Source organism: Podarcis cretensis (genome assembly GCF_951804945.1).
Source record: "Podarcis cretensis genome assembly, chromosome: 4".
NCBI lineage: Eukaryota > Metazoa > Chordata > Lepidosauria > Squamata > Lacertidae > Podarcis > Podarcis cretensis.
The window spans coordinates 6,343,234-6,368,015 of NC_137173.1; the positions used below are offsets into that span (position 1 = coordinate 6,343,234).

A 24,782-nucleotide genomic window follows, 5' to 3' on the forward strand; every position below is an offset into this window, starting at 1 on the left:
TTCCCACCTATATAAAAACATAATGAAACAATAAACTTTTTTTAAAAAAAAACTTCCCTAGACAGGGCTGCCTTCAGATGTCTTCTAAAGGTTGTCTAGTTACGGTACTTATCTCCTTGGCTCAAGAGTCACATAGCTCCAAACCCTCCAACACTCCTTCCTAAGGAAAAGCAGGATATTCCAGGATCAAATCAGAAATCTGGAATACAACTCCCATCATCCGTCGCACCATTGGCCGACAAGGGCGCCATGTTGGCCACCTCTGAGATAGACATTTGCTCCGGCCCACCCGGGCTCTCTTTACACTGTGTTATTCCTCCTTGAGGACTGGGAGCTTGGGCCCCAAACCCAAGGAGCCTGTTTCCATGCTCAACACTTACAAGAACACAGTGCCCTCAGCCGTAATGGCCAGGACTGATGGGAGTTGTAGTCCAAAACACCTGGAAGTCGCAGAGTTAAGGAAGCCTGTTCTCCACAAGGGCCATCGAGTCCAACCCCCTGCCAAGCAGGAAACACCATCAGAGCACTCCTGACATATGGTTGTCAAGCCTCTGCTTAAAGACCTCCAAAGAAGGAGACTCCACCACACTCCTTAGCAGCAAATTCCACTGTCAAACAGCTCTTACTGTCAGGAAGTTCTTCCTAATGTTTAGGTGGAATCTATTTTCTTGTAGTTTGGAACCATTGCTCCGTGTCCGCTTCTCTGGAGCAGCAGAAAACAACCTTTCTCCTTCCTCTATGTGACATCCTTTTATATATTTGAACATGGCTATCATATCACCCCTTAACCTCCTCTTCTCCAGGCTAAACATGCCCAGCTCCCTTAGCCGTTCCTCATAAGGCATTGTTTCCAGGCCTTTGACCATCTTGGTTGCCCTCCTCTGCCCACCTTCCAGCTTGTCAACATCCTTCTTAAATTGCGGTGCCCAGAACTGACACAGTATTCCAGGCAGGGGCATCTTACCCATAGTTCTGGAGGGTGCCAGGGAAAAGGCAGAGGCTGGACGCAGCCCCTCCCGGCACCAGTTCGCTGCCCTCGCCCGCCTCTGCCATGCCGCCCGTGCCACACCCGGAGCCTCCATCTGCCATGGCCACCGCGACGCAAAGTGGCCAGCTGAGCTGGGAGGTGCTGCCCGCCTCCTCCAGCCCCGCAGGCAGCGCCATCCTCCCTCTGGGAAATGGGGGGGGGGTGGTGGCTTTGCACCATGGTGCCAGATATGCTTAAGATGTCAGAATAGAGCGGGTGGCACTGTGGTCTAAACCACAGAGCCTAGGACTTGCTGATCAGAAGGTCGCCGGTTCGAATCCCCACGACGGAGTGAGCTCCCGTTGCTCGGTCCCTGCTCCTGACCAACCTAGCAGTTCGAAAGCACGTCAAAGTGCAAGTAGATAAATAGGTACCGCTCAGGAGGGAAGGTAAACAGCGTTTCCGTGCGCTGCTCTGGTTCGCCAGAAGCGGCTTAGTCCTGCTGGCCACATTACCTGGTAAAACTCTCTGCGGACAAATGCTGGCTCCCTCGGCCTGTAAAGCGAGATGAGCGCCGCAACCCCAGTGTCATCCGCGACTGGACCTAATGGTCAGGGGTCCCTTTACATGTATGACTTCCCTTGGTCTGGACACGACTTCTGTTGATGCAGCTTAGAATAGCATTAGCTTTGTTTGTTGCTGCATCTCACAGTCAAGCCAGTTGTCCACCTCGGGTTAAGAACTTAATTTGTTCCGGAGGTCCGTTCTTAACATGAAACTGTTCTTAACCTGAAGCACCACTATAGCCAATGGGGCCTCCTGCTGCTGCTGCTGCTGTGCTACCGCAGCACGATTTCTGTTCTCATCCTGAAGCAAAGTTCTTAACCTGAGGTACTATCTCTGGGTTAGTGGAGTCTGTAACCTGAAGCGTCTGTAACCTGAGGTACCACTGTACCCAAGACTTTCTGCTTCCTTCCCCCCCCCCCCTCCTGGCACAGATCAACAACCGCAAGAGGGCGTTAAGTCCTTTTTCTCTCTCTCTCTTTGACCAGGAGCTTTCTGGCTGCAGGAGGAAAGAGCCAGCGGTGGCTGCAGGAGAAGCCTCAGTCAAAGGATGCAGATGAGAAACCCAAAATATGGTGGATGCAAGCCGACAGTTCTTGCTTGCTGAAGAACCCTTACCGTAAGGGCCTTCACGCTGCTTGCAAAATGCAACTTCCTGCATCAAGATAGAATTTGCAAGCAATATATAGCAATGTTCTCATGTATATATATATTTATATGCACATATGCCTTGAGGACCTTAAGCCAGTAAATTTGTGTTTTCTGATTTATTTTTTAAAGTCGGTTTGTGTTTCACAAAAGTGGAATAGACTTCCCTTTGTGTGCGTACCTAACTGACTCTCGGGACCTGTTTGTTGAAGTCTGTGTGCACCTCCAGATTTGCCACTATCATGCATAATAATAATAATAATAATAATAATAATAATAATAATTATAATTTCAAGTGCAGGCCAGAGATGTAGGCTTGTGCAATGAAAGTGGATTAAAGCGCTCAATTGTCCTAGTACAAGAAATCCTCTTTTTCATTTAAAAAATAAATAGATTTTATCCGGTTGAGGAAGTACACTAGGGAAAAGTGTGGGATTAATGGGGAAATGTATACAAGCAAATTGGGGTGAATTGTAGGATGGATTATCATCTATTACGGTCATCTAATCAGAGCCCCTTGCAATCACATGTGCTGCGTGTGTTTTCTCTAAAAAAAATTGTGTCGTGGGCTTAGAAGTTCTTGCTGGCCTTGTCCTTGGAAGGGCCATATTCAAATTCCGAAGTTGCGTAAGTTTTCTTTTTAAAAATCCATAGGATCAAGTTAAATATGGCAGCATTAAACATATGGGTTTGGGGTGCCTGCTATCACATTGGAGACATCCCTGAGCCTACAGGAAGCAGGAACAAACCAATCTGGTCAGCCTTTATCCAGGCTGGTAGCTCCTAGGCCATGGGTAGGCAAACTAAGGCCCAGGGGCCAGATCCGGCCCAATCGCCTTCTAAATCTAGCCCGCGGACGGTCCGGGAATCAGTGTGTTTTTACATGAGTAGAATGTGTCCTTTTATTTAAAATGCATCTCTGGGTTATTTGTGAGGCATAGAAATTCGTTCATATTTTTTTCCAAAATATAGTCCGGCCCCCCACAAGCTCTGAGGGACAGTGGGCCGGCCCCCTGCTGAAAACGTTTGCTGACCCCTGTTCTAGGCATTTTGGACTAAAACTCCCAGCAGTGCCAGCTTCACAGAAATCTCCCGTTCTGAACAGGGACTTGCATCAAATCCAAACCTGGCACCACAGCCAACGCAAGGCAGGAAACGATCCTTGTTAATGTATACACCCAATATTTAGTTTTAAGTCTCTATCTTAACTTTCTGCCAAGCTTAGCCCACCTTCCAGGGTTGTTGGGTTTTTTTTTTGGAAAAGGGGACGAACCAGAGGCTGCCGCCCATGTTTAAATCTCAGCACAATATAGGAAAGAAAAACAAATCCGTTAAGCATGCGTGTGGTTTAAGAGCGGATTTCGCAAGCTCACTGAGTAAACACATTTCACCGTGTGGCGGAGGGTGGGGAGGAGAAAGGACGACGTTCTCGGGCTGGGAAGAACAAATCCTTTATCCTATTGTGGGATTATATTGCCCCATAAAAACGATCTCTTTCTAGCGCTGCAGGAAGTGTTTGAAGATGTTATGAAACCACCAAGGGAGGGGAGAATATGGGGGCGGGCAGTCCAAGAGGAGAGACAGATTTACCTGCTTCAGGGCCGATGCCCAATATCCTGTTGGCATAGAAGTTTTGACTTATCAAGTCCGCTTTCAAGGGAAACAAAAGAAGAATTCACGGGGCTTGCCTTGACTGCCATTGGGGTGAATTTGCCTTGGCTGGTTCCCAGAACAAATAAGTCAGGTACCCTAAGCTAATTCACTAGATGCTTTGGATCCCTTCCAGTCGGGATTCAGGCCTCATCAAGGGACTGAAACTGCCTTGGTCGCACTGGTCAATGATCTTCGGCGGGCTAGGGACAAAGGTGAGAGCTGTTTCCTAGTTCTGCTGGATCTCTCAGCAGCATTTGGTACCATCGACCATAACATCCTTCTGGACCGTCTTGAGGGGCTGGGAGCTGGGGGCACTGTCATATAGTGGTTCCGCTCCTTCCTCCTGGGCCGTGTTCAGAAAGTGGTGTGGGGGATGAGTGTTCAGACCCTTGGGCTCTCACTTGTGGGGTGCCTCAGGGCTCTTTCCTCTCCCCCCATGCTTTTCAACATCTACATGCAGCCGCTGGGAGAGATCATCAGGGGGTTTGGGCTGGGTGTTCATCAGTATGCGGATGATACCCAGCTCTACCTCTCTTTCAAATCGGAACCAGTGAAGGCGGTGAAAGTCCTCTGTGAGTGTCTGGAGGTGGTTGGAGGATGGATGGTGGCTAACAGATTGAGGTTGAATCCTGACAAGACAGATGTACTGTATTTGGGAGACAGGAGGCAGGCGGGTGTGGAGGACTCCCTGGTCCTGAATGGGGTAACTGTGCCCCTGAAGGACCAGGTGCGCAGCCTGGGAGTCATTCTGGACTCACAGCTGTCCATGGAGGCACAGGTCAAATCTGTGTCCAGGGCAGCTGTTTACCAGCTCCACCTGGTTTGCAGGCTGAGACCCTCCCTGCCCGCAGACTGTCTTGCCAGAGCGGTGCATGCAATCTCTCGCTTGGACTACTGCAATGCACTCTATGTGGGGCTACCTTTGAAGGTGACCTGGAAACTACAACTAATCCAGAATACGGCAGCTGGTGACTGGTGACTGGGAACGGCCGCCGAGACCATATAACACCAGTCTTGAAAAACCTACACTGGCTCCCAGTACGTTTCCAAGCACAATTTCAAAGTGTTGGTGCTGACCTTTAAAGCCCTAAATGGCCTCGGTCCAGTATACCTGAAGGAACATCTCCACCTCCATCGTTCTGCCCGGACACTGAGTTCCAGCGCCGAGGGCCTTCTGGCAGTTCCCTTGCTGCGAGAAGCCAAGTTACAGGGAACCAGGCAGAGGGCCTTCTCGGTAGTGGCACCCGCCCTGTGGAACGCCCTCCCATCAGATGTCAAAGAGAAAAATAACTACCGAACCTTTAGAAGACATCTGAAATCAGCCCTGTTTAGGGAAGCTTTTAATGTTTAATAGGTTATTGTATTTTTGTGTTTTGTTGGAAGCCGCCCAGAGTGGCTTGAGAAACCTAGCCAGATGAGCAGGGTATAAAGAATAAATTATTATTATTATAAAAATACTGGATGTGAATTTGTTAAACCTGTAGGACCAAAGAACACATGATATTAGATGAATCAGGTATCCTAGACTCTGTCCAACCCTCTTCTGCGACTTCCACTGGATTATCAACCTTAGGCACCAGAACATCTTCCATCGCTCCTGAAGGCTAGTAATTTAATTCTCAGGGTAGGAAACTGATCTGTTTATTGTGTACTGGGGGCAGGGAAGGAGGAATCAATCAAACGTGTACTTTTAATATATATATATAAAAACCCTCTTGATAATCTGTGATTTGAAGGCTCCCCCACCAGTCCAAATTTCTTTGAAAACAGTGTTTCCTCTCCCCGCATCTTAGATTTCCACCCATCAGCACACAGGTGCGCCTCAGTTCCAGAGGCAGGGATATAACTTGAATAGGAAAAGCAAGATTCATCAACCCAGCGCCTGGACTACAACTTCCATCAGCCACAGCCATGCTGGTAGGATGACCCCTACTGGTTAGAAAAGGTACTGCCTGCCCCATTGAGATATCATCTGTACTGTATCTGCAGCGCTGACTTTAGGGAGGCTTAAATTAGCCCTGAGTGCTCCAATACTTTGGCCACCTCATGAGAAGAGAAGACTCCCTGGAAAAGACCCTGATGTTGGGAAAGATGGAGGGCACAAGGAGAAGGGGACGACAGAGGACGAGATGGTTGGACAGTGTTCTCGAAGCTACAAACATGAGTTTGACCAAACTGCGGGAGGCGGTGGAAGACAGGAGTGCCTGGCGTGCTCTGGTCCAGGGAGTCACGATAAGTCGGACACGACTAAACAACTAAACAAACTCCCAGGTAAGTGAGAATAGGTTTGGAGCTGAAGGCTTTGGATCTCTGCAAAATTTAAAAGGCAGCTCATGTGGCAGAACCTTTTTTAACCAGTAGGGGTTGTTTGTCAGCCCTGGCTGATGGGAGTTGTAGTCCAACACATCTGAAGGGCGCCAGGTTGGCAAATAAAAGGCAGTAAAAGGTGTGTTGTCTTCTTGCAAAGGATGCACCAAGGATTTCTGCCTTGGGGCACCTCAAGTCCTTTCTGCCTTGGTTTTCCTCCTCATATCATGGACACCCGATTCTTGATGTAAACATGATAGGGGTCGCTCTGCTTGTCCACCTCCTTGCGGGATCTGGTGTAGCCGAGGATCAGGCTCCCGACCGTCGCGGCAAAGAGGATCATCACGAAGAGGATGTAGATGCAAGCGTAGTTGTCCTTCTCCTCCTCTTCCTCGACGGGCTTCGCATCGTGGGGGCAAGCGTGGGAGAGAGTCTGGTTCAGGGCCCGCATCATCGAGTCCAGCTTCTGAAGCCAGGTATCCGTCCGGTTTCCCAACGCGGAGGCCATCGTCTGATCCCGGGGGGTGCCGTCGCTGCTGCAAAAAACAGAAACAGGAACCGTTTCAGAACAAGCAAACCTCTGAAAGCACATGGGGCGGCCTCATTCGCACTCAGAGCCGGCCCGAGATATTCTGCTGCCCCAGGAAGCAAAGGAAATGGAGCGTAGGCACCCTCAGGAACACAGATGTTGTTGTTGTTGTTAATAATAATAATAATAATATTAATAATAATAATAATAATAATAATAATAATAATACAGTGGAACCTTGGTTCTTGAACTTAATCCATTCCGGAAGTCCATTCGATTCCCGGAATGTTTGAAAACTGAGGTGCGGCTCCCGATTAGAATAGGCACCCTGGAAACAATAGCTGACAGCCGCATCGGACGTTCAGCTTCCGAAAAATGTTCAAACACTGGAACACTTACTTTTGACTTTTCGGCATTCGGGAGCCAATTTGTTCGTCAGCTAAGCCATTCGAGAACCAAGGTTCCACTGTAATAATAATACAGCGGTACCTCGGGTTACAGACGCTTCAGGTTACAGACTCCGCTAACCCAGAAATAGTACCTCGGGTTAAGAACTTTGCTTCAGGATGAGAACAGAAATCGAGCGGCGGCAGTGAGAGGCCCCATTAGCTAAAGTGGTATCTCAGGTTAAGAACAGTTTCAGGTTAATAACGGACCTCCTGAACGAATTAAGTTCTTAACCCGAGGTACCACTGTAATAATAAATTATCATTATCATTTCGATTTGTATACTGACCTTTATCAGATCATCCCAAGGCGGCGTCCAACATTAAAAACACATTACAGAACACCAATGATAAAAACATAATAAAAAGCAGACAGTTGGTTCATCTACTTCAGTACTGACTACACTGGCTGGCAGCAGCTCCCCAAGATTTCAAGGAGTCTCTCCCAACCCTGAAGTGAAGGCCCAAGACAGGAGTTGCTCATCATGTGAGCTGCGCACAGGTGGGCTGAAGCGAGCTGCTGCCATTGCTGTGGAGCCTCCTTTTATTGAGACAAATATGCAAGCCAGGCAAATACATTTTGGGCTGTGACCTTTACACATCTTCCGTCCCAAGATCGTGGGGTGGTACAAAGCTATTTTGGCACCTGTTCCACAGCGTCATTTTCCCCTTGCACAGTGTATGACGAATGGAGACAAAAGGTCCAGTGGCGTAGCGTGGGGGGTGAAGGGGGGGCCGGCCGCACCGGGCGCAACAGCTCTCTGCCCCTACCTGGCTCACTCAGGGTTAGGGGGTGCAAATTACTTGCCTTGTCCCGGGTGCTGACAACCCACGCTACACCACTGAAAAGGTCTCAGGGACAAAAGGTTACAGACAGGACACCGCTGACTGCTGAGACCGCAAAAGGTCAGACGTAGGGGACGATGTTCCGACAGCCGTGGCTTGTCTGAGGGGTCCATTTAGCTCAGTATTGCCTACACGGACTGGCAGTGGCTCTCCAAGATTTCTGGCAGCCTTACCTGAAGAATCCAGGGATTGAACCTGGGGCATGCAAAGCAGCTGCCCCATCACTGAGCTGCTGCCCCACCCTCTCCATTGCTCCAATTACCTCAATAGTGCCTGCACTGGCTAGCAGCAGCTCCCTGGGATTTCAAGCCGGAGTCTCTCCTACCATTGGGGACTGACCCTGAAACCTGCTGTGTGCATAGCAAGCACTTTGCCGCAGAGCTACACCATTTCCTGGTTGAAAAAGTAAACCAGGGATGAGGAACCGGTGGAATTTTGCAGGTGAATGCAGACACAATATTACACAATGCTGGACAGTTACTCATTCACTTCACAATCCCAGCTTCAGAAGCCAGCGTGTTAGTAAACAGACCGTAACCATCTCCTTATCTTGATCCTTTTTTTTTTTTTTATAATAATTTTTATTAATTTCCACACATATAATAAAGAACAATGTAAAACAGTATCACATCATACTCATCGGTTCTTACCCTTCTTTCTTTGACTTCCCCATACCTCCCCATCCCTGCATCCTTATTTAATAATTCTTTAGCAACCCTTGAGTCCATTATCTTAGTTCCCTTTCATAAAAATTTCTTAAGTTTTTTTGTTTACTGCTGCAATTCTTTACTTCTTACCCCCTGACATCCTAACATTCCTCAATTTTGCAATTATTTTTAAGATATATTTTGAAGTTCTTCCAGTCCTCTTCCACTGTCTCTTTCCCCTGGTCCCGGATTCTGCCCGTCATCTCGGCGAGTCCCATAAAGTCAATCACCTTTGTTTGCCATTCTTCCAGAGTAGGTAGTTCTTGCGTCTTCCAATACTTTGCCAGTAGAATTCTTGCTGCTGTAGTGGCATACATAAAGAAAGTCCTATCCTTCCTTGACACCACTTGGCCCACCATGCCCAAGAGGAAAGCCTCTGGTTTCTTAGGAAAAGTCCACTTAAGGACCTTCTTAATTTCATTATAGATCATTTCCCAGAAAGCTTTAACCTTTGGGCAGGTCCACCAAAGGTGGTAGAAAGTGCCTTCAGTCTCATTACATTTCCAACACTTATTATTAGGCAAATGATAAATTTTTGCAAGCTTGACTGGGGTCATGTACCATCGGTAGATCATTTTCATAATATTTTCTCTTAATGCATTACATGCAGTAAATTTAATACCGGTGGTCCATAACTGTTCCCAGTCAGCAAACATAATATCATGACCGATATCTTGTGCCCATTTAATCATAGCTGATTTCACCGTTTCATCCTGTGTATTCCATTTTAGCAACAAGTTATACATTTTTGATAAGTTCTTAGTATTGGATTCCAACAGTCCTTATCTTGATCCTTAAGAGGTTCGCTGGAGAGATTATCACGGCCCAAGATACAGCAGGAGGCGGCAGGGATCTCTCTTCCCATCGGAGCAGCTCAGCTGGGAAGGGAGGCTTCCCGTTGCCTAAATGAGAGGTCCCTGCCCCCTCCTGCTTGCACGCAAGCTCTGATAGGCAGCGTGAAGCCTCCCTTCACATCTGAGAGATCCCAGCCCTGCTTGCACACAAGTAGGAGTTTGGACTTTGGAGGCTGTTCTGATAGGCAGCATGAAGCCTCCCTTCACAGCTGAGTTGCTGGGGTCAGGGAAGGTGGAGGCAGCCCGGAAGCTGCATCTGAGAGCCCCTGCACCAGCATCACATGGAGACTTCCGAGCAGCTCCTGAAGCCAGCCAGAGCCAACTGCTCCGGGCTACTGAGACTGCCACTGCTGCAGTTCCTGGGGACATTAGATGAAATCCGGGGATGGAATTTGTCCGGGGACTCCGGGGACTGTCCCTGGGAAACGGGGACGTCTAGTAACCCTACTCCAGACATAGAATCATAGAACTCTAGAGTTGTAAGGGACTACATGGATCATCATTCTAGTCCAACTCCCCTGCAAGGCAGGATTTTATTTTATTTTTGCTTAAGGTGGGGCTTGAACCCACGGCCCTGAGATTACGACTCTGACGTTCTACCAGCTGAACTTGTTTTGAACTACAAGATTGATTCCTTTTCGAGGTGGAACCGGCACCTGTACAAGAAAGCATGTACAGTGGTACCTTGGGTTAAGAACTTAATTCGTTCTGGAGGTCTGTTCTTAACCTGAAACTGTTCTTAACCTGAAGCACCACTTTAGCTAATGGGGCCTCCTGCTGCCGTCGCGCCACCGGAGCCCGATTTCTGTTCTTATCCTGAAGCAAAGTTCTTAACCCGAGGTACTATTTCTGGGTTAGCGGAGTCTGTAACCTGAAGGGTATGTAACCTGAAGCGTATGTTACCTGAGGTACCACTGTACTACGTAAGGCGATCTCGCAAGCAAACTGGTCCCAAGTTGTTAAGGGCTTTGTAAGATAAAGTACCCCTGGACGGGTAAGTCCAGTCGCAGACCACTCTGGGGTTGCAGTGCTCATCTCGCTTTCTGGCCGATAGAGCCAGCATTTGTCCACAGACAGCTTTCCGGGTCATGTTGCCAGCAGGACTAAACCGCTTCTAGAGCAACGGGACACCGTGACGGAAACCAGAGAGCACGAAAACGCTGTTTACCTTCCCACCACAGCAGTACCTATTTATCTACTTGCACTGGTGTGCTTTTGAATTGCTAGGTTGTCAGAAACTGGGACAGAGCAACGGAAGCTCACCTCATCCCAGGGATTCAAACCGCTGACCTTCCGACTGGCAAGCCCAAGAGGCTCAGTGGTTTAGACCGCAGCGCCAGCCACATCCCTAAGGGCTTTAAAGATAAAGGTAAAGGGACTCCTGACAGTTAAGTCCAGTTGCAGACGACTCTGGGGTTGCGGTGCTCATCTCGCTTTACAGGCCAAGGGAGCCGGCGTACAGCTTCCAGGTCATGTGGCCAGCATAACTAAGCCACTTCTGGCAAAACCAAAGCAGCGCACAGGAACACCGTTTACCTTCCTACCGGAGTGGTACCTATTTATCTACTTGCACTTTGACCTGCTTTTGAACTGCTAGGTTGGCAGGAGAAGGGACCGAGCAACAGGAGCTCCCCCCGTTGCGGGGATTTGAACTGCCGACTTTCTGTTCGGCAAGCCCAAGAGGCTTAGTGGTTTAGGCCACAGCGCCACCAGCATCCATAAGGGCTTTACCTAAGGGCTTTGTATACAGTTGTACCTCGGGTTAAGTACTTAATTCGTTCCGGAGGTCCGTTCTTAACCTGAAACTGTTCTTAACCTGAAGCACCACTTCAGCTTATGGGGCCTCCCGCTGCTGCCACGCCACTGCTGCACGATTTCTGTTCCCATCCTGAAGCAAAGTTCTTAACCCGAGGTATTATTTCTGAGTTAGCGGAGTCTGTAACCTGAAGCGTATGTATCCCAAGGTACCACTGTATACTAATAGTAGCACCTTGAACCTGAAAAGGCTCTTGAGAGTTGTGTCTGGGAAGGACTCCTAACTCCTCAGCCCCTCACTCTCCTTTTACCCCCTCCCTTGAAGTCCCCATATACAGATGTCCTGGTTTCTTGATTGAAAATGCCTCGATCTTCCCTGATCTGATGCAACATCTGTACAGACCCAATTCTGCTTTGCTGCGACAGAAGCCCTGTTGTGTCCACGTAATAAGTGACGGGTGGCGTCCTCAAACCCTTCGGCTTTTATGCCGCCAGCTGACCTTCAGCTGATCTCCCATGGCCGTTGCAAAGAAAGGCTGGTGCCAGTTATGTGCTGGCAGGAAGGCGAAAATCCTTTGCTAGCCAGGCAACAGGACCTGATTCATGCCACTTCGCACGGTTTCCATACTCTCGCTTACAGCGCAATCGTCATTTGCCCTGCAGAGCTCAACAAGATTTACTCCCAGGGAAATGTGTACTGCAGCCTCTTTTCTCATTGCCATACATCTTTCCTCAACCTCAATGTTTTTGACTACAACTCCCAGAAGCCCCCAGCCAGCACTTCATTCCCAGCACAGCCTTTCGCCAACCCGTCACCGTCTACTCTAGACAATCTGAACTACAATTTCCATCCGCCAATAGCCTTCACATTGCTCCCTATCCTCCTCTCTTGTCTGACTCCCCATCTAAAATAAAGCCTAAGAACACGTAACTATTTTTGCACACACTCATTCGTCCTTTGCTGACTTTCTCTCTCCTCCTTCCCTTTCTCTCCACCACTATCAAATTTTTGATTGTAATGCCCTTGGGAGCAGGGACCTATTTTTTCAGCACTGTAGGATTTAGGATAGTACCAAAGCTGATTTACAGAGATAATTTTTTAATGAATAATTATTAGGTTTCAAGATTTCATCCACTGCACAATGAGGGCTCGAAGTTTGTATTATTATTACAGTGGTACCTTGATTCTCAAACGCCTTGGTTCTCAAACGCCGAAAATGTGGAAGTGAGTGTTCTGGTTTTCAAATGTTTTTCAGAAGCCAAACATCTGATGCAGCTGTCAGCTATTGTTTCCGGGGCACCAGCTCCAATCAGAAGCTGCGCCTTGGTTTTCGAACATTTCAGAAGTCAAACGGACTTCTAGAACGGATTAAGTTTGGTGCTTTTGTTTTTGCTATTTATTTTGCATTTTTGTTTTTGGAGGCTTTTTCGGTAAATTTGTTTTTGTGATTGTGTGGAACCCAGTTCAGCTACTGATTGATTGATTGTGTGACTTCAGAAATGGATAAAAGTCCCCCATCCAAACAATGACTATCATCAGTGCAGGGAATAATAATTTTCATTTTTATCATCTACAACACTGTCTTATTTATTTCATAGTACAGTACATTGATTATTGCTTTCATTTTATGGATCAATGGTCTCGTTAGATAGTAAAATTCATGTTAAATTGCTGCTTTAGGGGTTGTTATTAAAAGTCTGGAACGGATTAATCCCTCTTGCATTACTTTCTATGGGGAAGCACGCCTTGGTTTTGGAACACTTTGGTTTTGGAACAGACTTCCGGAACAGATTAAGTTTGAGAACCAAGGTACCACTGTATTATTATTTATAATGGAACAGGGGCACACATCTGCACAATGGCAACATTCCTGCTAAGTAAGTATAAAGCAGCTCTGTGTTGGAACTAATTCCATCGCAGCTCTGCTTGCTCAAAGATCTTCAAGGGCTTTGCAAACATGAATGAATTATGCTTCATTGCCCTTCTGGAAAAGCAAACAAACATTACCTACATGTGTGGGAATGGTAAACTCAATCGAGAAAAAGCAGTTTGCTGTGAGGCTGTGCTCCTGTGCTATCATCGCTCTAGCATTATTATTTTCCTGCCCTGAGAGTTTTCCTTTTTTTAAGGACCTTGCGAAGTTGGAAAACATTCAGATGGGGAAACCCAAATGATCAAGGGGGGGGGGCAACTCCCCACTGAAGAAAGTTTGCAATGTTTGCAGGGCTGCCACACGCCTGGATTATCCCGGACATTTCCGGGATTAGTAAAGGTAAAGGGACCACTCACCATTAGGTTCAGTCGTAGCCTACTCTGGGGTTGCGGCGTTCATCTCACTTTATTGGCCGAGGGAGCCGGCGTACAGCTTCTGGGCATGACTAAGCCGCTTCTGGCGAACCGTTTACCTTCCCGCCAGAGCGGTACCTATTTATCTACTTGCACTGGCGTGCTTTCGAACTGCTAGGTTGGCAGGAGCAGGGACCGAACAACGGGAGCTTATGCCATCGCAGGGACTTGAACTGCCGACCTTCTGATCAGCAAGTCCTAGGCTCTGTGGTTTAGACCACAGCACCACACCCGTCCAGGATTACAAAGGTGGAACTGACGTCCGAAGGAAATTTCCGAAAGGCGGCGCTTTGTCCTGGATCTTAGGCGAGTCAGTCGAAAAACAACTCCACAGTTTTTGGGGTGTCCCGGTTTTTACTTTTGGAAAGATGGCAACCCTAAGCCGTTTGGGCCCTTTCAGTTTAGAGAAAAAGCGAAATACAGTGGTACCTCGGGTTAAGAACTTAATTTGTTCCGGAGGTATGTTCTTAACCTGAAACTGTTCTTAACCTGAAGCACCACTTTAGCTAATGGGGCCGCGCCACCACGCAATTTCTGTTCTCATCCTGAAGCAAAGTTCTTAACCCGAAGTACTATTTCTGGGTTAGCGGAGTTGTAACCTGGAGGGTATGTAACCTGAAGCGTTTGTAACCTGAGGTACCATTGTAGAAGTTGATGAATGCCTGGAATGGAGAAAGTGGGGTGTGAATGTTTTTCTTCACTCCGCCCATAGTTAAGCAGAAGACAGTGACAGCCACCAAGTTCCAGAATGTCTCCGCTGGTGCGCCTTTTCTCTAAACTAAGAAGGCCCAAACGCTGCAACCTTTCCTTGTAGGGGAGAAGCTCCTTTGCCTTGATCATCTGCTTTGCCCTTTTACGATACGATAATCTTTATTGTCATTGTCCCATACAGAACAACGAAATTGAAAAAATCTACATCAGACATTCAAAAACCAACATGCTTGCTATCCCAGCCTGGTTAGCCCCCTAAAAACTCTGATACTCCCATAATTAAATACAATATACTCCCATACAGACTGCCTTACACTGCGTTTAAAACCAAAATTGCATTTGGATAGAAACTGTTTCTCAGGCGGCTAGTCCTAGTCTTTATAACCCTGGACCTTCTTCCAGAAGGCAAAAGCTGAAAGAGATCATTTCCGGGGTGAGCACTATCTCTGCAGCTTTCTTATGGCACCTGGAAGCGTAGATTTGGTCCAAGGTGGGAAGAGTGCACCCAATTATTCTCTCTGCAGTCTTTACAATCCTGGACAGCACTGTTTTTCCCCTGACCGTGCAACTCCCAAACCACACACACAGACCATAAGTTAATACACTCTCCACAGTCCAATGGTAAAATGCCATCAACAGGTCCTTTGAGAGATTATTTTTCCAGAGGATTCTCAGAAAATATAACCTCTGCTGTGCTCTCTTCATCAGGTCTTTACTGTTTTCTCCCCAGGTTAGGAAGAAGCTTTCTCCAACTCTTCAAAATCCTTTCTGAGATGAGGCAACCAGAACGGTACGCGGTATTCCAAATGTGGTTGCACTACAGATTTGTACAATGGCACGATTTGTGTTGGCGGTACTATGACTCTACATGATTCTATGATTCTATAATATGATTCTATGATTAGTTGAGATTCCTGCCTTGCAGGCGGTTAGACTAGATGACTTGTTCCAACTCTACAATTCTTTGACTCGAACCTCTACTGATTCCAGCTGACATATTTGACTTCCTGGTCTTGCTTGGGTGCTGCAGTCCCAAGCACCCTTCCCACCCCCACCCCTTTTCTGTTTTGTGAAAGCCGCTATTGTTCAGAGAGGGGGAAAGACTGATAAGCCCCTGGCCAAGAGCTCCGTGGCCAACCAAAAAACCGGGCCGTCCACAATTCCATTGTGCCTGCCCGGCTGAGCTTGCCAAACTCCCTTTCTGCAAAAAATGAGGAATGCAAATAAGAAACCACTTCCTTGCTGGCTGCAGGCGCAGGAGAGAAACATGATCCAAGATCCTGCACAATCAGACAGCAGTACCAAGTATGGAGAGTCAGTGTGGTGTAGTGGTTAGAGCACTGGACTAAGACCTGGGAGACCAGGGTTCGAATTCCCCACTCAGCTCACTGGGTGAGCCTGGGCCAGGCAATCGCTCTCAGCCTAACCTACCTGGCAGGGTTCTTGTTGGGATTAAATGAAGAGGAGGAGAAACGTTTACGCCAGGCATAGGCAAACTCGGCCCTCCAGGTGTTTTGGGACTACAACTCCCATCATCCCTGACCACTGGGCCTGTAAGCTAGGGATGATGGGAGTTGTAGTCCCAAAACATCTGGAGGGCCCAGTTTGCCTATGCCTGGTTTACACCACCTTGAGGAAAAGGTGGAAGAGATATGCAATAAATGAATAACAACTAAGTCCAAGGGGGATATCTGCAAAGACAGGTGGAGGGCCAGAGGAGGATGAGATTTTGAGGGCTGACTGGCTAGCCTGAAAAGGCTACTTTGCAGCCATGGGGGATTGGTGGGAGAGATATACAACAGTGCGTGAATCTGGGTTGGGGGGAGAAATTCAGTTTTGGTTGTATTTTAATGAGAGACCACCCTATTTGTACTTCTTGACTGAGTACGTGAACCAAAACACAGGGGCGTCCTTCAAAATCAGAACATCTCTGTATTTTGCACTATAGTTCGTACACACTTCTGCCTAGGATGGATAGCTCAGCTGGTAGAGCACAGGGCTCTTAACCTCATGGCTGTGGGTTCGAGTCCCACGTTGGATGAAAGATTCCTGCATTGCAGGGGCTGGACTAGATGGCACTCGTGGGTCCCTTCCAGCTCTGATTCTAAGATTCAACCAGCCGAGGCGTGCAAAAGCCTTGTAATGGGGGGATGTGTATCAAAAGACATATTCTGATCCTAGAAATAACATATGAATTGCCACCTTCCCAAAAAACATGCATTGCTGTGCTTTGCAATGGCACAGAGGGTGATTGGGTGCAATGTCTGGACAGTGCTCTAAAACTGCCTTCAAATATACTCAAACATCCCTGCAAGCAGGGCCAGATTTAGGTTTGATGAGGCCCTAAGCTACTGAAGGTAATGGGGCCCTTTATATGTCCAGCTGTCCTTTGTCAACAAGAAATTGTCCCTGTTTTTTGTGTTGAGCTAGATGGTAATTTATGGACCTAATAGGAATCTAAAGCCCATGTTGCCTTGCAACCAGTCCATGCAGAATGCAGGCACCCTATATATTGTTGTTGTTTAGTCGTCTAGTCGTGTCCGACTCTTCGTGACCCCATGGACCAGAGCACGCCAGGCACTCCTGTCTTCCACTGCGTCCCGCAGTTTGGTCAAACTCATGCTGGTAACTTCAAGAACACTGTCCAACCATCTCGTCCTCTGTCGTCCCCTTCTCCTTTTGCCCTCCATCTATCCCAACATCAGGGTCTTTTCCAGGGAGTCTTCTCTTCTCATGAGGTGGCCAAAGTATTGGAGCCTCAGCTTCACGATCTGTCCTTCCAGTGAGCACTGAGGGCTGATTTCCTTAAGAATGGAGAGGTTTGATCTTCTTACAGTCCATGGGACTCTCAAGAGTCTTCTCCAGCAGGGGCACCGACTTATAAAAAATATTGGGGGGGCGGGGGCCCATACCGACTTATAAAAAATATTGGGGGGGCCCAAGACCTCCAAACCGCTGCTGCTGGGGGAACGAAAGGGGCGAGCCCCGGGCTGCCCCGACCTTAAGTGAACCTGTGAGGGCCCGCCCTTTGCGGCAGCCGATTGGCTGCCACCGTGGGCAGTGAATATTAATGAGCTAGGGGGAATCCCCGCTTCTCGCGGGGCTGACGCCAGCCCCGCGAGATTGTTGATGGGTCGAGAGCCCGCAACCCCACCCCCTCTCTAGATCGGGAGTGGCTTTGTTTTTCTTAAATTATTGGGGGGGCAAAGCCCCCCCAAACGAATTTTTGAGGGGGCTCGGGCCCCCTCAGGCCCCATGGAGTCGGCGCCTATGTTCTCCAGCACCATAATTCAAAAGCATCCATTCTTCGGCGATCAGCCTTTTTTGTGGTCCAGCTCTCACTTCCATACATCACTACTGGGAAAACCATAGCTTTAACTATACATACCTTTGTTGGCAAGGTGATGTCTCTGCTTTTTAAGATGCTGTCTAGGTTTGTCACTGCTTTTCTCGCAAGAAGCAGGCGTCTTTTAATTTCGTGACTGCTGTCACCAAACCAGTGATATTTTAGGGAGCAGGTTAGCAGGCAGGGCCCATGACTTACATCATAGGAGCCTACATAACACAAAACATGGTTGCTGTATGTAGGTTTTATTTTATTTGTTTTTTATCTTATATTTTGGAAATGTACATCACATCCAGGTTTTTTTCCCTTTAATTTTTTTGGGGGCCCCCAAGAGAGTGGGGCCCTAAACTATAGCTTGTTTTGCTTATACGTAAATCTGGCACTGCCTGAAAAGTATCCCTCCTCGGTTGCACACCTATGGCGACGCTGAGACGTCTCTGGCGAGGCCCATTCAGGTTTGAGGAGCAAGAGGGTTTGGCGAGGCCTCCCTCATTCCACACCCTTCAGTATTTACACTGGGGAATTAGTTGCATGTTTCCAAGGACTGCTTGGGCTGTGTGCTTTTACAGATTTGCGCAAACAAAGTTCTCCAGTTTCATGACACCTGCAGCGGGCGTGTGTTACACTCAGAAGCCCAACACTACACCTGAAAGCATCATCAGACACTGTATGTTTTGGCAGGGCAAAACAGTGCCGTCTCGTCCCATCCCCAAAAGGCAGAAAGGCAGCCAGATCCTAGAATTGGGGTCACATCCATACTGAGTGTAGGAAACCTTAAACTCTCCAGATATCGCTGAACTATAGCTCCCATTGCCTTGCACCGTGGCCATTCTTCAATAATAATTTTTATTAAAGGTTCTGTTTTACAATTTCAGATAAACATTGCAAAGTCATACCTTGGGTTAAATATGCTTCAGGCTGAGCGTTTTCAGGTTACGCTCCGTGGTTACGGAGTGCGTTACTTCTGGGTTTTGCCGCTCGCGCATGCGCAGATGCTCAAAATGACGTCATGCGCATGCGCGGAAGTGGCAAGATGCAACCCGACGCATGTTCCATTCTACTCAGGATGCGAATGGGGCTCCAGAACGGATCCTGTTCGCATCCAGAGGTACCACTGTACAAACTTTAAAATATCCAGTGACTTCCCCCTTCTTCTCTTTCCGTGGTTCGTTTTACATATCTTGCATCCCTGCGTATTCTACTATAGCCATTCAAATAAATTTTCCACTATTACATCCATCAAGAATTATTTACTCTTAACGCTGCCAGCGTTTTCAGCTGCACACAGCTGTTTTCCATATACTCAATAAACGTTTTCCAGTCTTCTTTAAACGTATGTTCTTCCTGCTCTCTTATTCTATATGTAATACTGCAAATTGTGCATATTCCGTCAACCTGAGTTGCCCATCCTCTAGAGTTGGGACCTTGCTCACTTTCCATTTTGGGGCTAACAAAACACGGGCCGCAGTTGTTGCGTACATAAACAATATTTTCTGACACCTGGGAATTTCAGTCTGGGTTATCCACAGCAGAAAGGACTCTAGATTTTTGCGGGGGGGGGGGAAGTAACTTTAAACATTTTCCCCAGTTCATTATAAATTATTTCCCAATACTCTTTTACCTTTTTACATGTCCACCACATGTGGAAGAATGTTCCCTCTACATTTTTACACTTCCAGCATCTTGGCCACTCTTGCTGGGACTGAAATCCAACCACACAAGAGATTTCTCTTTTCACTTTTACAGTAATATCTTATTTTATTTCACGATTCAGAGTTACACTCTATCACTCAACAGCTATAATCCCATTTCACAACACAAGCAACTTCCCGCTCAACCGAAATTACAATTACAGTGGTATCTCAGGTTACAGATGCTTCAGGTTACAGACGCTTCAGGCTACAGACTCCACTAACCCAGAAATAGTACCTCAGGTTAAGAACTATGCTTCAGGATGAGAACAGAAATCGTGCTCCGGCGGCGCAGCGGTGGGGGAGGCCCCATTGGCTAAAGTGGTACCTCAGGTTAAGAACAGGTTTCAGCTTAAAAACGGACCTCCAGAACGAATTAAGTTCTTAACCTGAAGTGCCACTGTAAAAAGAAAACAACAAACCAATAGCCCACCCCCAAGGAAAAACACATTTTAAAAGGGCATAGGATGTAAATCAAATCACCCGAAGGCCTGGTTGAAAAAGAATGTTTTTGCCTGGCACCTAAAGGTGTATAATGAAGGCGCCAGGCGAACTTCCCTGGCGAGAGCATTCCACAGACGGGGAGCCACTGCAGAGGAGGCCCCGTTCTTGTGTTGCCACCCTCCAGACCTCTCGAGGAGGCACAGAAATTAAGTTCTTAACCCGAGGTACCACTGTACATGCAATTGCATTTTAAAAATTCCATCATCTCCAGCTTTGTGCTTTTAAACAAATTTCTTACCGTGTTCTGCATTGCTGACTCTAACTGCAGAGGCAGAGTATGGTTGGAGTGGCTATTAGCGAGCCTGCAAGTCTGTCTACGTTGGGCATGTGGAACATTTGGCCCTCCAGATGTGGCTGAACTACAACTCCCATCAGCCCCAGCAAGGATGGTCAGGGACAATGGGATTTTAGTTAAGTAACAGGAGGAGGGCCAAACATCAAGAAGATCTTTCTGACAGAAGCAGCTGTTTGATGGTGGCACGGTCTCCCTTGGGAGGCGGTGAACTCTCATTCCTTGGAGCTTTTTAAACAGAGTTTGGATGGCTATCTGTCTTAGATGATTTAGCTGAGATTTGTGCATTGCAGGGGGGTTGGACTAGATGACCGTGGGATCCCTCCTGCCTCAACAATTCTATGATTCTACGACCTGAGCACAAGAGTGATCTCCTCTCAAAGAATGCCCTCTGAGGAAGAATGGTGGATGAGAACCACAAAATTTGCAGAGATGGCAAAACTGATGGTGCAGATGAGAGACCCAAGTTTAGAATCTTTTGAGGAGGACTGGAAACTTTCTCCGGTCTTGTAAATAAAGTAATTTCTCATATGCAAAGTCCACAGCGGGGTTGGCATGGCTAGCAGCAGGAACCAGAATCCTAGTAAATATACAGTGGTGCCTCGGGTTGATCGCCAAAGAAGGCTGATCGCCGAAGAATTGATGCTTTTGAATTCTGGTGCTGGAGGAGACTCTTGAGAGTCCCATGGACTGCAAGAAGATCAAACCGATCCATTCTGAAGGAAATCAGCCCTGGGTGCTCACTGGAAGGACAGATCCTGAAGCTGAGACTCCAATACTTTGGCCACCTGATGAGAAGAGAAGACTCCCTGGAGAAGACCCTGATGTTGGGAAAGATGGAGGGCACAAGGAGAAGGGGACGACAGAGGACGAGATGGTGGGACAGTGTTCTCGAAGCTCCCAGCATGAGTTTGACCAAACTGCGGGAGGCAGTGGAAGACAGGAGTGCCTGGCGTGCTCTGGTCCAGGGGGTCACAAAGAGTCGGACACGACTAAATGACTAAACAACAACAACACCTCGGGTTAAGAACTTAATTCGTTCCGGAGGTCCATTCTTAACCTGAAACTGTTCTTAACCTGAGGTACCACTTTAGCTAATGGGGCCTCCCGCTGCCACTGCGCCGTCGCCGTGCGATTTCTGTTCTCATCCTGAAGCAAAGTTCTTAACCTGAGGTACTATTTCTGGGTTAGCAGAGTCTGTAACCTGAAGCGTCTATAACCTGAAGCGTCTGTAACCCAAGGTACCACTGTATAAGGAACTGTTTGCCTGCTGAACCGTTCTGTGTTAACACAAAAGCTTGCACATGATCCACAATCCTTTGGCTGCCTGGGGAAAGTGTCCAGTGATTGGTGGACTTGGGCGCCATTGTGCTTTTGACAAAGGCGCAAAACCCCGGAGATACCAAAGGTGTGTTGTGGCATCGCAAAAACGGCTTAATTTAGCCTTCGAGGGCTTCCGTCCAGGCCCTGTGGACTCTTCCCTCAGGCCAAATCTCTCACTAGTCCTGTCTCACGACCTCCTCACACGATTTCAATTACCTGGAAAGCGTTCTTGAACCGTTAGGGTGCCTTTTGCTTGCAGGGATGGAAGATACAGAGATTTGTGTTGGTAGAAACCTCTGCTTTTCGCGTAGCTGGAATGCAAGGTGAAGAGTCACATCCATTGCTCCGCCCCCTTTTGCGTTTGGCCACGCCCACTGCATGCGGGCCCCCAGAAACTTGCCCATGGGGGATTGTGGCCCTCAGACTAGAAAGAAAAAGATTCCTCTCCTCGGTGTACAGGAACCCTTTCCCCCCAATGCCAGTGTGGAACACAGAATGTAATAATCATTTGCTTTCTGAGCATGTGCAGAGTGCTTTTGCCCCAGGAATCATGATTGGCCTGTAAATACCTGGATCTGAGATGGGAATTCCCAGCAGAAGTTTCTTCTGCTAGCAACCAACATGCCTTTTTGTATTAGCTATTTCATCAAGGGTCTTTCATACAATGATAATTCGCAATTCTATATTGTTCCAGGGGTGCCATTTGATCACAAAAGTCACCAAACGCAATTGGGAAGGAAAACAGCAGCTGGAACTCTAATCCACAAACAGATACACACAGGGCTGGATTTAGGTTTGATGAGGCCCTAAGCCAGGGGTCAATGAACTTTTTCAGCAGGGGGCCGGTCCACTGTTCCTCAGACCTTGTGGGGGCCCAGACTATATTGGGGGAGGATGAACAAATTCGTATGCCCCACAAATAACCCAGAGATGCATTTTAAATAAAAGCACACATTCTACTCATGTAAAAACATGCTGATTCCTGGCCGGATTGAGAAGGCAATTGGGCCGGATCCGGCGCCCAGGCCTTAGTTTGCCTATCCATCCCCTAAGCTACTGAAGGTAATGGGGCCCTTTATATATGTCCAGCTTTCCTTTGTCAACAACAAATTGTCCCAGTTTTTTGTGTTGGATATATGTCATATGGTAATTTATGGACCTAATAGGTATCTTAACCCATTTGCACATAACAAATAGGAGCCTACACAACACAGAAGACTGTTGCTGTATGTAGGTTTTATTTGTTTTTTATCTTATATTTTGGAAATGTACATCCAGATTTTTTTTCTTTAATTTGGGACCCAAAACCAGCCTCCCCTGTCCCCAGAGAAGCTTGCAAGAAAGCAGGGTGGATAAGAAAAATCAATGATTTTTAATATATATATATATACAATATATATAAAATTTGATTTTTTTTATTTAAATCAGATTTTTTTTAATTTAAATTGGATTTTTAAAATAAAATGCTTTTGGAGGAAAAAACTTTCTAAAGATAGTTTTCTATTTAAGTTACCTTATAGTCCAAAGGGTATAATATCAGGAAATAAGGATTTGTTTTACGTTTCTCATGTGTGCTAAAACTCAGTCTAAGTTTTTTTATTTTTAAATGTTTAACCACATCAGTTAACAAACATGGATGCATATGCTATAATGTTACTGCTTCAGTTAAATAAATTGCTTAGTTATTCAGGAAACGATTGCTTTTCTCCTTCTGATAAAGTACAGCGGAAAAGTTGTCCAAATATAAACAGTTAACTTATTAAACTTATTAAATCAGGCTGCCCCAAAGGAGGGTGGCATCAATTCAAAGCATCGTAGAATTGTAGATACAGAAGGGAACCCTGAGGGTCATCTAGCGCAAACCCCCCCCCCCGCAATGTGGGAATCGCAGCTCAAGAATCCCTTGACACGTGTCCAGGGGGCAGCTCCATCAATTTAGAGCAGTTGGGGCTTTCTAAGAAAATGAGGTTGGGCTCCGACGGGCGAGAGGAGTCAACACGTGTCTGCATGTTCTGGGAGGGTGCACCCTCTCCTTCGTAAGGAGTTGCCTCGGCCGGATCGGGACCCAAATCCGCGATCCGCGTGTCCCCAGAGAAGCGCTTTCACACGAGACGGTGGGTCGCGTGTCCCAGCCAGCGCTTCGCCACAGCTGGGGGAAGGCAAACGGTTCGGGCGCTGAATCCGGGGCTGATGATGATCTTCCCCGCACCCGGCCTCAGTTTCCCCTGCGCGCTGCACCGGACTCACCTCCACCTGCTGCTGCTGCTGCTGCTGCTGCTCCAGAAGCGCCGGCTCACTCGCCTGCGGGATTCTGCGGCGGAGCGTCTCCCGGCAGCAGCCGCCTTGGGCGAGGCGAAGCCGGCCCTCCCCTTGGACAGGGGCCGTCGCTCCCTCCCTCCCTGGCAGGCAGCCCAAGCCGAGGCCGCCACCCGATCCTGAAGGCAGCCCTTTCCTGGGCAGAAATCCAACAGGTGGGAAGTTAAATTAATTGGAAACAGCTTGCAGATACTGAATCGGCTTAGGATTTTAGATAAGTTAAGTGATGAATTAATATGTTTAATTTCAAATGAAAAGGCTTAAGGATGTTAATGTTCAAGTTAAAATTTTAGAAGAACTGTGATTTGGAAAACCGTTCAAAGGATATGCATTGAAATTCAACCAAGGGGAAGCGAGGAAGTCACTTAACAATGTTAATAAGCATAATTTTTAATAAGGTTATGATTTATGTTTGTTTGTTTGTTTATAATTTTGTGAAAATCAATAAACAAATTTGGAATAAGAAGTCCAACAGGTGGGGCTTCACCTGTTGAAATTCTGCCTGCCGCAAAACGACAACAAACCTATGGTTACGTGAAACATAATAAACACACAAGACATAACCGGCTGTACTTTTGAATAAAGAAGATATACCATTCATTGTATCAGATTGTAGATTTCAACGGAAGTCTCATAAAGTTCAAGGAAAAAAGCAGAAGACCCAGTGGATCAGTTCGTTCTCTAGACAGTTCATGCATAAGGTCCATACATGTATACAGGTATCTATTCCACCTGTCTGTTCAAAGAGTCCAATCATCCACATTAAAGGTTGTTACAGTTCCACAGAATCCTTTCACAGAGTCTAAGACAAGGATTTCCGGAATATTAGTCTTGTTTCGCCATCCTAGGCTTTATCAATAGAACAGGCTCTAGGTAATGCAAATAAATACAATATCATAATCTCACAGCGCAAGAGAGATCTGCTGTTTGCATGTGTTTTCAGGACTTCATAGAGTCTGTGGCACATGAAAAACAA

General features: G+C 47.2%; 2 protein-coding genes across 11 annotated transcripts in view; one reads left to right on the top strand and one right to left on the bottom strand.

The window, feature by feature from the left end:
- Positions 1 to 2,301, top strand: part of LOC307214660 (maestro heat-like repeat-containing protein family member 7) — a 73,010-nt gene extending 70,709 nt beyond the window's left edge. For all 4 annotated transcript variants that reach the window (XM_079973468.1, XM_079973467.1, XM_079973469.1 and 1 more), the window contains one exon: positions 2,020 to 2,301. The gene's annotated coding sequence lies outside the window, so the exon portion shown is untranslated. The remainder of the gene's footprint in view (positions 1 to 2,019) is intronic.
- Positions 2,302 to 5,870: 3,569 nt separating this feature from the next.
- Positions 5,871 to 23,865, bottom strand: KCNE3 (potassium voltage-gated channel subfamily E regulatory subunit 3). Of its 7 annotated transcripts, none has more exons than XM_079974271.1 (3): positions 23,738 to 23,858; positions 21,707 to 21,801; positions 5,871 to 6,672 (listed from the first exon to the last, which is right to left on the bottom strand). In XM_079974271.1, exon 3 carries the CDS (start codon positions 6,645 to 6,647, stop codon positions 6,360 to 6,362), a length of 288 nt encoding a protein of 95 aa, XP_079830397.1. In that variant the 5' UTR covers positions 6,648 to 6,672; positions 21,707 to 21,801; positions 23,738 to 23,858; the 3' UTR covers positions 5,871 to 6,359. The 7 variants fall into 7 exon arrangements, with proteins under 7 accessions (XP_079830397.1, XP_079830399.1, XP_079830401.1 ...); XM_079974270.1 differs by having other exon boundaries at positions 5,872 to 6,675; positions 23,744 to 23,858; XM_079974269.1 differs by having other exon boundaries at positions 5,872 to 6,675.
- Positions 23,866 to 24,782: the final 917 nt, after the last annotated feature.